Here is a 13,307-nt window from a genome sequence, read left to right as displayed (position 1 = left end):
TCTCTAGGAAAATTGAGGACAAGCAAGAGTCAATTTATGCTCGTGTTCTGTACAGTGGTCAACCACTGGAAACTGTGCATGGGGAACTTGACTGGATCAGCCTTTCGAGCCTGATTGATATCATGAGTCCGTATGTACCAGAGAACATCACAGAACTTTGCGGGTAGAATGGAATTACGATCTGCCGTCTAGGTTCCGATATAGGAATCAAGAGATGAAAAATCTCTGCACATGAGGAGGACCTTGAGGGTTAGTTCTAGGTCTAAACTTCTCATGGTATAGAAGACTTGGCGCCTGTTACTATGGGTCCTATTGTATTGATCATGATTGGACCTGGGGATCTCTCTAAGGCTGAGCCGGTTGGGCTGGAGTGGGGCCAAGATATAACTTACAGTATATGCCGTAATAATCTCGGCTCTAGCTGCATCAACGTACTTTTTGTCAACACGAAAATGTTTTTGAAACCATAGTTACGAAGATAAAAGAGATAAGAAAAAAGATGAATCTAATACCAAAACCTTTCAAAATACTATTAGAAACAACGCACCTTTGTTTTACCTGGAAGCATTTTGCCTGTTTTACATTAATATGGAGTGACGCCACTCTGGCCTTGATCGGAGTGTTCCGCCCGTTATAAGCTCGAGACTCCACCGGCCAAAAAAGTGTCAATCCCTCCCACTTCATCTTACCTACTCACAAATTTTCTTAAACCTCCATTCCTTTTTCTTTTCCTTTCCCTTTTCTTTTTCCCTTTCCTTTTCTCACAGTTCTTCTATTCAACGGGCAAACTACCAATCAAACAGTCCATCCCTTGTTTTCCCGCTGCGAAACTCTGCGCGACAAAGCGCAAGCGTTCCAGCTGCCATGGGACTTTCCAAGACCAACAGGATCATCATCCTGCTGATCATCGATATCGCATTCTTTTTATTGGAATTGATCACCGGTATGAGCCGACTTCTCCGGTAAATGTGTCTCACGCTGACTCCTGTCTCTTTTAGGTTATGCCGTCCACTCGCTCGCTCTAGTCGCCGATTCCTTTCACATGGTTCGTCCTTTGCCCCCGATCGCACGATGCTCTTTTACCCGTGAAGTTGAGTCTAATTGGAAAATCAGTTGAATGATGTGTTATCCCTATGTGTTGGTCTATGGGCTGTCAAGGTCGCCAACCAGGAGACCAACTCGAAAATGTATACTTATGGCGTAAGTTGGATGAGAGCGGCGACCCCTCTCCCCCCTCCCCACCCTTGAATATGATCTAACTTTGATTCTGGGCTCACAGTGGCAACGGGCGGAAACACTTGGTGCCTTGGTCAACGGGGTATTTTTGGTCGCCCTATGCATGTCGATCTTCTTAGAGGCGACTCAGCGATTGGTGGAGCCGCAGGAGGTGCAGAACCCCAAGTTGGTCTGCATTGTTGGTTGCTTTGGCCTTCTTTCAAACATCCTGGGCTTAGCCCTCTTTCACGACCACGGCCATGCGCATGGCCATTCTCACGGACATGATCACGGTCACGCCCATGATGAAGATATCGAATCGGGTCACGCCGATCATGAGCACAGCCATTCGGTGGTCACTGATCACCATATCAATGGCCACAACCACCCCGATGCTCCCTTGCAACATAGCATTCCGCACCCCGCCACTGACCCCGCTTCGCCGTCTCGGAAGCGCCGCGTGGCAGACTCCCAAAGCCGTACCTCGAGACGATACAGCACCTCCGGCTTGGCGAGCGTCGAGGACATCTACGTGCATCCCGCTACTATGCGACAGGATATCATTGCCGCCAGCCGGGGCTCCTTTGGCAATGCAGACTCGTCCGACTCGGACACCCGAGACGACGAAACCCCAACTGAACACTCCGGCCTCCTCCGCCATCGCGACCGCGCCTCCAATTACACCGATGAGGATGCCGGTCCGTTGATGGCGCCAGGCCCTGTTGAGGATGACTTGCACAAGCACCACAATCACGCCCAACCTAAGCCTAAGGGCCAAAAGGGTGGTCACAATCACGACCTAAACATGCGTGGAGTCTTCCTACACGTTATGGGTGATGCTCTTGGCAATATCGGTGTGATCGCCTCCGCGTTGGTAATCTGGTTGACCGATTATGATTGGCGTTTCTACGTGGACCCGGGTATTTCCCTGGTCATCACCCTCATCATTCTTGCCTCTGCGATTCCTCTTTGCAAGGCCGCGTCGCGAATCCTGCTGCAGGCTGTGCCCGCGGGCCTTAGCATTGACCACATCAAGGAAGACATTGAAGGACTTCCAGGTGTCATTGGCTCTCACCATCTTCACGTGTGGCAGCTGAGCGATACGAAGGTCGTAGCCTCTATTCACATCCAGGTGGACACGGAAATCAAGGGCGAGGGGTCGGAGAGATATATGCGTCTCGCCCGTCAAGTTCGACGATGTCTCCATGCCTACGGCATCCACTCCTCAACCATTCAGCCAGAGTTTGCCCCCGACAGCGATACTGAAGAGGGACAGAACTTGACCCAGGCATCCTCGTCTCGACCGGGCGCTGATGATGCGAACCACAGCCAAGCCGCTAGCTTGCGGGATGGTGACTCTCAAGCCTGTCTCCTTGAGTGCGACGACAATTGCGCCCAGGGTGGCCAATGCTGCCCACCAAAGTGAGCTTCAAAAATCGTCTTTGCTTCCCACTCCATTGCATTCTTTCTCCGCTAATCCCCATCTATCTTGTGCATCTCATCATCCTATCTGACTACCATTGCTGTCTATCCTGATACATCATCCTCACTTCCGTTTATTCCAACTATTCTTCACCGTGGTTTGTACCTGGATCTCCACGGTTCTGTATCCTAGAACTTCGAGTTTCACCTATGTCCTTGGCCCTGTGGGTTTCCTCCCAACGGTGAATCATGGCGTGACATTAGATTTGATTGCTTCTCTCTCGGCCTCCTCATCATCCTGATATCCACTCAGTCCTTGTATCTCTATTTATCGTTAATGAACTCGACCACATTCGGAAATTAATATTTGGGCTCCGCTGGCAGCTATTCAACCACGAAGCATACTAGATATATAATTGTTAGAAGCTCCATAAGTACTTACAGTTTAACAGCGAACCTTCCGTATGCATGCAACATCAAGTCACGTGGGATCGACGTGGGCGCCACCAAATGTTTCCGGCCCCTTGTTTTCCCTCTTTGCTGCCAAGTCCCTGTCATGCATTGAAACGTCTTTTTAAATCACCATTTGCTTCCTCTTTGCCCTATTTCGACGCAAGTCAATCGTTTTTTTTTTCTCGTTCGTTCATGTGCATTGGCCTTTAGAGCATGCAGCGTCACTCCTTTCGTTGATTCCCCACCCAAATGAACCCGTGTCGCCTGGGGTCGAGCCACTATTTCTTCTATCTTCAACCGAAATGAGTTACGCCTATCCACGCAACATAGGACCTTCTACCCTTCCTTCTTTTATACCTTCCAAAACGCGAACTCTTGATCGCACGTGGGATGATCTTCCAGGGGCCGCAAAACGATGGATTGGGGAGGGCGCCAATAGCATTCGAACGGCAAGGCCCCGTATCAGACACGATATGCAGAGATCTGCGATAGTCATCTTCAAGCGCATCTTTACAATCATCAATGCTGTGATCTTACTTTGGTGCTTCACGTTACGGTGGGGAGAGCGCACAATCTTCCAAGAAAGTATAGATGCCTGCATCTGGCAGAATTGGGAAAGCTGGGTGAGTCGCTTTTGTGATCTGCTATTTAAATGGGATATATCCATGGGATCTCTTCTGACTACCTCTTGCTCTAGCCTCAAGATGCAACGCCGCATCACGTTGCCTTCGTCGCCGATCCGCAACTAGTCGATCCCCACACCTATCCTGGCCGCCCATGGCCACTCTCTACCTTGACCGTCCGTTATACAGACCAGTATCTCCGTCGGTCTTTTTCAACCATTCAAAACAATTTGGTTCCGGATTCGGTTTTGTTCCTTGGTGATCTCTTCGACGGCGGAAGAGAATGGGCCACTGGCACGACCTCTAGCCCGGAAGAGCGTTACAAAGGATACAAAGGTACTTTTTGGAAGGAAGAGTATGGGCGCTTTGTAAAGATATTTGTGGAACCTTGGCTCAGGCAAACCGATTCTCCCATGGACGGTCGGGGTCGCAGAATGATCGCAAGCTTGCCAGGAAACCATGATCTGGGATTTGGCAATGGAATACAAGAGCCCGTACGGGATCGGTTTGAAGCCTACTTCGGCAAAGGTAACCGGGTAGATGTCATTGGAAACCACACCTTTATTTCGGTGGACACGCCGTCGTTGAGTGCGATGGACCAACCAAACCCCCAGACTGGCAGCTCCAGCTCAAGCTCCGTTGATGAGAGTCTCCCTCCGCCGATCTGGAAGGACGCAGCCGACTTTCTTAACAAGATTCCCACATACCGGGCCAAGGCCGAAATGGATGAGCTCAGGATGCTGCGTAAAGAGCCCGAGGGCGTCAAATTCGATTACCGGGTCGTGGATGTGGTGGAGTCCTCAATCCATGACAATCCCCCCAACAACCCTCTGCAGCTCCCTGCTATTCTCCTCACCCATGTGCCCCTCTACCGCAAGCCAGCCACTCCCTGTGGTCCGCTCCGAGAGCGGTACCCGCCTTCGTCGGCCGAGGAGCTGGAAGAAGACGAACCCAATTCACTGACACTTGGCGCTGGCTATCAATATCAGAACGTACTGACCCCAACCATCTCGAACGAATTGGTTTCCAAAGCGGGCCCCAACGTTGTGCAGGTCTACTCTGGGGATGACCATGACTACTGTGAGCTGACCCATCGAGAGTTCAACGGCTCGCCCAAGGAGATCACTGTGAAGAGTATTTCTTGGGCGATGGGTGTTCGACGTCCTGGTTTTGTGATGACCAGTTTATGGAATCCACTTGACCCTGAGACAGGCGAGTCCACGATGAAGGGATCTTCCCCAACGATCCAAAACCACCTTTGTCTTCTCCCCGACCAACTCGGGATCTTCATGCACTATGGCTGCGTTTTGTTGTTTAGCGTTGTCGTTCTGTTCATGGCCTCTGTTTACCATGCATTTCTTACCCCTGGGTCAACGTCTTCCCCTACCTCACTCCTTCCCCTCTCTGAAACACGCCCGGAGTCCTTCAAGCGCCGGTATCCCACATCCGGTACGTCTAGCTCCACTCTATCTGGTCCCGGCTTGGCCGGCCGTGGCAGCACTGTCCTGCCCCGTCGCTACTCCGGTGCCCAACCGCCCCAGAATGCTTATTGGGCCCTAGTTCAAGATGATGTTGCGACGACCACGCAAAAGGACAAAGGCCTTTACCGCCCAACACGGGCTCATGGTTTCCGCCAAAAATGTGCCCACACGACCCGAGAATTTGTTCATTCTATCCGGGCGGTTGCTCAGGTTGTCTTACCTGTGTATTTCTTTTTGATCTGGCGCTGGTAGCTGGTTCTCAACCCAACGCATATAGTGAATAGACTTAATACATGGAACCATCGGATCAAGAAGCCGACGCAGCGTACTCCAATCCTTCTCATCGCGAGCCCAGTCCCGATCTTGCTCACCGAGGCTGGAAGTTGGTCTGGAGCACTCGGCGCCCAGACTCGGCGAGGTCTCACCAAGGTTTGTATCTGTTGACTCGGATCCCGTTGTCTTGATTTCGCCGAGACCGGGCTAATTTCGGCAGGCTATCGGGTATCCCGCCCAATGTACACTAAGGACAGCCCCCCTATTCAATAGGCTTTTGCCAAGCCTTGGACACGGGCCGATGTACTGGAACTTGCCCGGGGTAAACACCGAGAGAAATAGCGGATACACTTGGACAAGTGTACCAGGCTTTTAGAATTGATTTCAAGATGTGTTGGTTTGATCTTCCATACTACACCGAAACAACTCAAAACCATGTACATGTTTTGTATTATTCTAGTTTGCTTTCATGACACGATGCGGGGATATGTGTGGATACTTGACTTTGGGCCTTCCTGTACTGCTCGGAAGAAAAGGTTTCAAAAACTCAGTGCAACCTCAATATCGCCACTTGGACATCTCAACTGGGCTCCGGTGAAGCCCCAAACTCTTCCCCGAGTCTGTAGCGCTCATGACAAGGTTGCCGAATACTGGAGATGGCGTCATTCCAGGGATGTGGAGATCTGAAAATCCGGAGCTTGACGAGTCCAGACTCTCCCTTCAGGGATATTCTAATTAAAGGATCTATGGATGCATTACGCCCCATTACATCCTCAAATTGACACATACAGTTAGATTGAAGAAACCCATCTACATAAGCGATAGTCAACTGTATACAGCAACAAGGGATAGACGTTTCCCCCTAATGCGGCTCCCGAGACCGCCGATCCCGATCGGCGCACTTAAAGCGGGCACAACTTGACTTCACTTGAACTCCCGTTTCCGGTGTATGAACATTCGAAGCTGACTTTATTGATTCCCAGGAGATTTTAGGCGATCTTAAGAGGCATGTAAATAAATTCCCGGTTGCAGCCAACATCTGGGACGTGATTGACTCGAAACAGGTCAATTCCTTCGAGAACAATTCTGTTCGAGGCAACAGGTTGATCGGTTCCACTTTTCAACGTGGCCGCATTGGCTTTACTCAACCCTTGCGCTAACGAAAACATGGAACGAATGGGTCCATGGACATAGACCCTGAGCCCCACGGGGTACACCAGGTCAAAAGTTTCTGCTTGCAGCCATTCTGGGCTCTCTTGCACATGTGGAGTACAAAATGTTTCCCACTTTCCCTCTGTTTGTTTTTCTTTTGAACTTCCCGGGTATGATGTTTGTTGATCCTCTAATCATACATTACTCGCGTACTCTTTCTATCATTCCACTCGATCAAATCTGTCCATCTGTACACTATGGGTTTCGCATTGAAGAAGCCTGATGATGCACTTGGCTCTGCAACTCCGGCTATCATCATCGGCCTATTTGTGGCTTTCGGTGGTGTTCTATTTGGGTGAGTCTTGACAGTAGTTTCCTCTGAGTACTAAACTAATACACTAGTCTCGTGCAGATATGACACCGGAACTATTAGTGGCATTCTTGCCATGAAGTATTGGCGAAAAATGTTTTCCACCGGCTACATCAATCCCGACGACCATTTACCTGATGTCACATCCCCCCAATCCTCGATGATTGTCTCCCTCCTCTCAGCGGGAACCTTTTTCGGTGCCTTGGGTGCCGCTCCTATTGCGGATTACTTCGGTCGTCGGATTGCCATGATTCTTGAGACCTTTGTCTTCTGCATAGGTGTTATTCTACAAACTGCATCGACATCCATTCCACTCTTTGTGGCTGGCCGTTTCTTTGCCGGCCTGGGTGTGGGTCTCTTGTCCGCAACTAGTGAGTCTATCATCGATCTACAAAACTGGCTAGGCAAATCTCTAACCATGTCTTCTAGTCCCCCTCTACCAGTCAGAGACGGCGCCCAAATGGATTCGAGGAACGATTGTCGGTGCCTACCAGCTAGCCATCACGATTGGTCTGCTCCTGGCGGCCATTGTCAACAACTCGAGTAAGGATCGCGACGACACTGGTTGCTATCGGATTCCCGTGGCTATTCAATTTGCCTGGGCTATCATCCTTGTCGTTGGAATGCTTATCCTGCCTGAGACTCCCCGATTCCTCATCAAGAAAGACAAGCATGAAGCCGCAGCCAAGGCTCTTGCCCGCCTGCGTCATCTTGACATCAACGATTCCGCCATCGTTGAGGAGCTGGCAGAAATCCAGGCTAACCACCAGTATGAAATGAGCCTGGGTAAGGCCACCTACCTGGAGATCCTGCGTGGCTCTATTGGAAAACGGTTGGCCACCGGTTGTGCCGTTCAAGGCCTCCAACAGCTCGCTGGTGTTAACTTCATTTGTACGTTGATCACAATCCGTGTCCCACTACCTAATATCTATTAACCCTTATAGTCTACTACGGCACCACTTTCTTCCAAAATTCGGGTATCCAGAACTCTTTTGTGATTACGCTGATCACCAGCATCATCAACGTGGTATCAACCTTGCCCGGTCTATACATGGTGGAGAAATGGGGCCGTCGGCCCCTGTTGATGTTTGGCGCAGTCGGCATGTGTATCTCGCAACTCGTGGTAGCCATCGTCGGTACCGCGGCAACATCCGCCGTGGCGAATAAGGTGTTGATTGCATTCGTGTGTGTCTACATCTTTTTCTTTGCCTGCTCTTGGGGTCCCGTTGCCTGGGTAGTCACGGGTGAACTATTTCCCCTCAAGGCCCGCGCCAAGTGTCTCTCCATCACGACCGCTACCAATTGGTTACTCAATTGGGCCATTGCCTATGCTACACCCTACATGGTGAACAGCGGCCCCGGGAATGCAAACCTGAAGTCCAAGGTTTTCTTTATCTGGAGTGGGTTCTGTTTCATCTGCGCCATCTTTGTCTACACGTGCATCTATGAGACCAAGGGTCTGTCACTCGAACAAGTGGATGAACTTTACGCGAAGGTGCCTGTTGCGTGGAAGTCGAAAAGTTTTGTTCCGTCTGTCCACTACACTGATGTTCGCGATGTCTCCGTCTCCAACTCTGGTGATCTTGCCGAGCTTGAGACACAGGCCAATGAGAAACGCAGCGGCGAGGAAGCGACTCATTTGGAAACTATTAGTGCAAAGGCTGATGTTTAATTGGGCTTTTTGTCTCAATGCTTTGAATATGTGCATGACTAGCGGACTATGACTGTTTCTTCTTGTTTTTTTTTTTTTTCTTTGCGTATTGAATTGCAAACTTCGCCTGATCTAATGTGTATACCTACAATGTTCTCCAATGTCAGAATATATTGATTTCTTCTAAGGTTTTTCTCTCTCTAAGGACTTAGACCGAGCCCCAGAGCGATAGTCTCGCCAACTATCAGCGAACTTTCAACATTGCGATAGACGTGGGTATCCATGGATGGATGTGATACATATAGTGCAGGTGTAATAGGCTATGACGTATGTTACTATGACGCACGTTACTATTTGTATTTCCGATTGGTGTACCTTTATCTTCACGTGATGGTCCCTGAACCAGTAACCAGGATCGATCTCTCTTGTTATGAATTCCTCCTAATAGGCTCAGGATCATTTTGCGCACTGATCATTGCCAGGTCGAGGCTTAATGACGGATCCTTGCAAACCGATGTCAACCATATAACCGTGACCATGTCGGTCCCCATTGCTTTGGAGAATCTCGTTTCTCCTGTCCTTGCGGAGCAGTCGGACAAGTCTCAGCCCCACCTGGTTCTCTCCTCTTTTGATCATGTTTTCGAGTCCCCGAGGTTGAAAGGCCAACCCAGTATTACGCGATACAAGGATGGACCAACTATCGCCCAAAAGCCAGAACACATCGAACCGGCACTCCACGTTGACTCGAACGACCATCCACTGTTTCCTCCCCTTCCGACCTATGGCGCTCCTAATTTCACTCGCAATTCACGATACTATGCCATGATGTTTATTTCATCTATACTGTCTCTGGCTTTTCTCACAGTCATATTCTCAGGAGCATTGATTTGTAAGGCTCAGACGACACTGCAGGCCGTGATTCCACGATTAAGAGGATATCGCATGGCTTTACAACAGGGTTCTCTTGTCGAGGAGCGAAATCGGAAATTGGAAAGAGCGGATCCAGACCAGGAATGGCATACTCGGCCGCAGAAAAAGCATGTCCACGAAGAGCAAGGTCCTGACGAATGCCCTCCCCTGGAAGGCAGCAAGGACATGATCGTCTGCGACGTTGCCTACTATGCGAGACAGGTCGGGCTTGATGTGGAAACTTTTCGTGTTCAAACGGAGGATGGCTTCATCATTACTTTATGGCACGTATATGACCCTCAAGAATACACCGCTCTGTCTCCGCAGCAAAGACGTGAGCGAGGCCCGACCGTCTTCAATGGAATGAAGGATGGGAATTCATTCCAATCCGGGTCTGGTCGGCGATATCCCATTCTGTTGGTTCATGGGCTTCTTCAAAGTGCGGGCGCGTATTGCACCAACGACGATGACAGTCTTGCATTCTTTCTGTGCAAGTCTGGCTACGATGTCTGGCTGGGCAACAATCGCTGTGGCATGAATCCAGAACACGCAACTCTTTCGTCCTCCGATCCCCGCATGTGGTCGTGGGATATTCGCCATCTTGGGACCCTTGACCTAACAGCACTGACTTCGCGTGTGCTTTACGAAACCGGGTTCAGCAAGCTGGGTCTAGTGTGCCATTCACAAGGAACTACTGAAACCTTTGTTGCACTGGCCAAAGAACACCGACCAGAACTAGGCGAACGAATCTCGGTCTTTTGTGCGCTTGCACCAGCTGCATATGCCGGCCCACTCGTTCGCAAGTCCTTCTTTCGGTTCATGCAAATTCTTTCACCTGCATTGTTTCGCCTTGTCTTTGGCATCCATGCATTTATTCCCGTCATGATGACAGTCCGTCGATATTGCAATCCCAAGGTATATGGCACTCTTGCCTACTGGGTCTTTTCATTTCTTTTCGGATGGACTGATGCGCGCTGGGAGCGTGATCTACGTCATCGTATGTTTCAGTTTGCTCCTGTATATGTCAGCGCGGAATCCATGCGATGGTGGCTCGGTAGCGAGAGCTTTGCCAAGCATGGGTGCATCTTGTCCCCTGCTGAGGACCAGAACAACTGTCATCGTACCTCGACTGGGGGCGATCATGGTGATGATCCCCGGGACCCATGTCTTGGTTCTCAAAGGGAAATCCCTTGGTTCGGCCCCCAGGTGCCCCCGTTTGCTATGTGGATCGGTGGATCTGATGCCCTAGTTGATGGCCAACGACTCCTGCGTCGCTTTCAGGATGGACTTGAACCGCATGTACGAGTCGTTCACTCCAAAGTGATCGACGAATATGAACACCTCGATGTGTTATGGGCCGTAGATGCGATTGAGCAAGTGGGCAAAGAAGTGCGACAGGTGCTTTGGACAACAATGCCTGAAGATGCTCGCAGCGTCTGTCGCATTCCGACCGGGGTCCACTCGGGCCAGCTCGATGGATAAATGACGGTTTAGATCAACTTCCTCGTCATATATATATACACGAATTGTACATAGAGGCACACGAATCTGTGAGTACTGGTATACTAGATTTTTCTAGGAGGTAATTGGTTTCTTAGATCATTCAGTGAGATTCAAATGCTATGAAAGCAAGTGATATAGGGCATTCCCTTAAAGGGGCTATAAACAATAGAGAATAAAACCCAAGCCAAATCCAAAGATAAAGAATCGAGCCAGCTGGCGAGGTATACAGACTATGCCACCACTCCTTCCTCTGTACCCTCGGTTCTACTTGAAGGAAGAGTAATCGAGTGTCGGCGATGGTCATTACCACCTTTGATTCGTCGAATACCGAAGACTTGGCCCACTTCCCTCCAGAAACCCAGCGGAGGATCTATGAAACTCGCTTCATACGCATCAATCAAAGGTCTTTCCCAGACCAAATCAACCTCATGAGGTCGGACAAACTTGGTCCGCTTGAAAATTTTCCACAGAATGAAGAGAATAGGGATGACGATTTGCATGGTATAGTTTGCCCAGAAGTCAGACACTGACCATGGTTTAAAGGCGGGGTATCCGTAGAAAAGTGTGACGAGAAACATCCAAACCAGCGCCAAGTAGGCAGAGTAAGGCTGGAAGCGACCGAAGTATGCGAAGCTTCTGCGATCCACACCCTGCACTTTACAGGCGCGGTGGTAGCAGATGAAGGTGATACAGATCGTGATGTAGTTGATAAGACCTGGTTCATGGGTTAGCGGCATGTTCGCACATTTTCGGTGGATTCTGACCTCCAGCAGTAACAAGTTCTGAGAACCACGTGATGACAGTGGCAGAGCTGCTAGAACATTGCAGGAACGATAGCATCGGGAAGATCATCACAATAATAAAACAGTATATCGGGACACCGTTGCGTGTAGTGTGGGTAAGAATTCTAGGTGCTCGACCCTCGAGCGCTAAACTGTAAAGGGTTCTGATAGCGCAGTAGGTATACGTATTACCGGCAGAGAAAATGGAAGTCAATAGTAGACTAAGAATTGTCAGCATTAAGCAACATCTGGCTGTTGGGAGTACTAACGCGTTGATAATAGATGGGAAAATGGAGACGCCAAGATTTCGCATGCCTATAACATAAGGCGATGCCGCAGCAGTTGAACCAGACTTTTCACCGGAAATGACGGCCGCTAATTGAGGATCCCTACAAGAGCAGACAATCCCAACAGCAAGAGCTCCACCCATGAAGAACAGACCGAAGCGGAGGTAGACTGTCTTGAACGCCGCTTTGATATACAGTCGAGGGCGCTTGGCTTCAGCCGCGACCATCGAAATATACTCCGGGCCGACGACAGTAAACGCGGCTGACCACAGAGCTCCTAAAAACCCTTCAAAGCGACCCAAGGTGCCAACATTGAGATACTCCATGAAGGAGCCAGGATTGTTCCAGTGGCGGAAGCCGTATACATCATGGGCTGGGTTGCCGCCAACCATGGTGATGAAGGTGAAGAAGAACAGGGCGAAAATTAAGATCACCTATGAATCCTTTTGAGTTAGCTCAAGCTCAAAATAGTCAGAGAGGGAACTTGCCTTGCCCCCAGAAAGCCAAAATTCAGCTTCACCATAAGCTTTGACGGCCATCACATTGAGGACACTAGCCAGAATGTCAGCGGAGATGCCGGGGATTTCATGCCAACAAAGAACTTACCCATAACAGATGATGATCGCAGCGCAAATGCCAGCCACGGGACCAGGTTCAGTCACTTTATCTGACCAAAAGGACACGACCAGAGTGAAAGCGGAAATTTCGAATGGAATCAAAAGAGCCTCATAAAAGCTGCATTTCGGTCAGCCCATATCTTTTGGTAACGCCGAAGAAAAGAATCGAACAAGAAATTCCAGCCCACCATGAAACCGAGGGCATCATCAACCCATTTTCCGGCCAATCGAATAAAACCACCACTCACGGGGAAGGTGGTGGTCATCTCGGCGAGGCAGTTGTTGACCATGGCCAAGAAAATGCACTGGATGCTGTAGGCGAGGAACAAACTACCAGGACCACCATGGTACAAGCCCGTTCCGATACTCACAAATAGGGCAGTTCCAATGGATCCTCCAATGGCAATTAGTTGAATTTGGCGGTTCCCCAAGTGACGCTGGAGATTGTCGGCGTTATCGGCCATTAATCCCTCCTGGACATCCTGGTGGCCCTCGGTCGCCTTGAGACCTAGCGTGTCCACCACGCCATGGATGTTGCTGGACGGTTTATCTTCGCTCATGAACGCCAT

The 13,307-nt window shown here is 49.9% G+C and overlaps 5 protein-coding genes across 5 annotated transcripts; 4 read left to right on the top strand and 1 right to left on the bottom strand.

Moving 5' to 3' along the window:
• Positions 1–1,185: 1,185 nt before the first annotated feature.
• Positions 1,186–2,641, top strand: N7520_005469 (cation diffusion facilitator family transporter; the record flags this gene model as incomplete). Its single annotated transcript, XM_057139403.1, has 2 exons — positions 1,186–1,200; positions 1,280–2,641. 2 exons carry the CDS (start codon positions 1,186–1,188, stop codon positions 2,639–2,641), a joined length of 1,377 nt encoding a protein of 458 aa, XP_056997610.1.
• A 751-nt stretch (positions 2,642–3,392) lies between these two features.
• On the top strand, positions 3,393–5,446 carry N7520_005468 (putative manganese ion homeostasis (Fr); the record flags this gene model as incomplete). Its single annotated transcript, XM_057139402.1, has 2 exons — positions 3,393–3,713; positions 3,788–5,446. The coding sequence occupies 2 exons, from the start codon at positions 3,393–3,395 to the stop codon at positions 5,444–5,446; spliced, it is 1,980 nt and encodes a 659-aa protein (XP_056997609.1).
• A 1,430-nt stretch (positions 5,447–6,876) lies between these two features.
• N7520_005467 (sugar porter family MFS transporter) lies at positions 6,877–8,661 on the top strand (the record flags this gene model as incomplete). Its single annotated transcript, XM_057139401.1, has 4 exons — positions 6,877–6,974; positions 7,032–7,360; positions 7,419–7,880; positions 7,934–8,661. 4 exons carry the CDS (start codon positions 6,877–6,879, stop codon positions 8,659–8,661), a joined length of 1,617 nt encoding a protein of 538 aa, XP_056997608.1.
• Positions 8,662–9,177: 516 nt separating this feature from the next.
• Positions 9,178–11,031, top strand: N7520_005466 (putative ab-hydrolase associated lipase; the record flags this gene model as incomplete). The annotated part of the gene is made up of 1 exon (XM_057139400.1): positions 9,178–11,031. One exon carries the CDS (start codon positions 9,178–9,180, stop codon positions 11,029–11,031), a length of 1,854 nt encoding a protein of 617 aa, XP_056997607.1.
• A 251-nt stretch (positions 11,032–11,282) lies between these two features.
• On the bottom strand, positions 11,283–13,307 carry N7520_005465 (uncharacterized protein; the record flags this gene model as incomplete). The annotated part of the gene is made up of 6 exons (XM_057139399.1): positions 11,283–11,767; positions 11,817–12,055; positions 12,104–12,555; positions 12,610–12,673; positions 12,728–12,856; positions 12,910–13,307. 6 exons carry the CDS (start codon positions 13,305–13,307, stop codon positions 11,283–11,285), a joined length of 1,767 nt encoding a protein of 588 aa, XP_056997606.1.

Source organism: Penicillium odoratum, assembly GCF_028828045.1.
Source record: "Penicillium odoratum strain IBT 22623 chromosome Unknown utg000004l_segment0_segment0, whole genome shotgun sequence".
Taxonomy (NCBI): Eukaryota; Fungi; Ascomycota; class Eurotiomycetes; order Eurotiales; family Aspergillaceae; genus Penicillium; species Penicillium odoratum.
The sequence above is the reverse complement of the archived record's forward strand: the minus strand, read 5'-3'. Positions and strand labels throughout refer to the sequence as shown.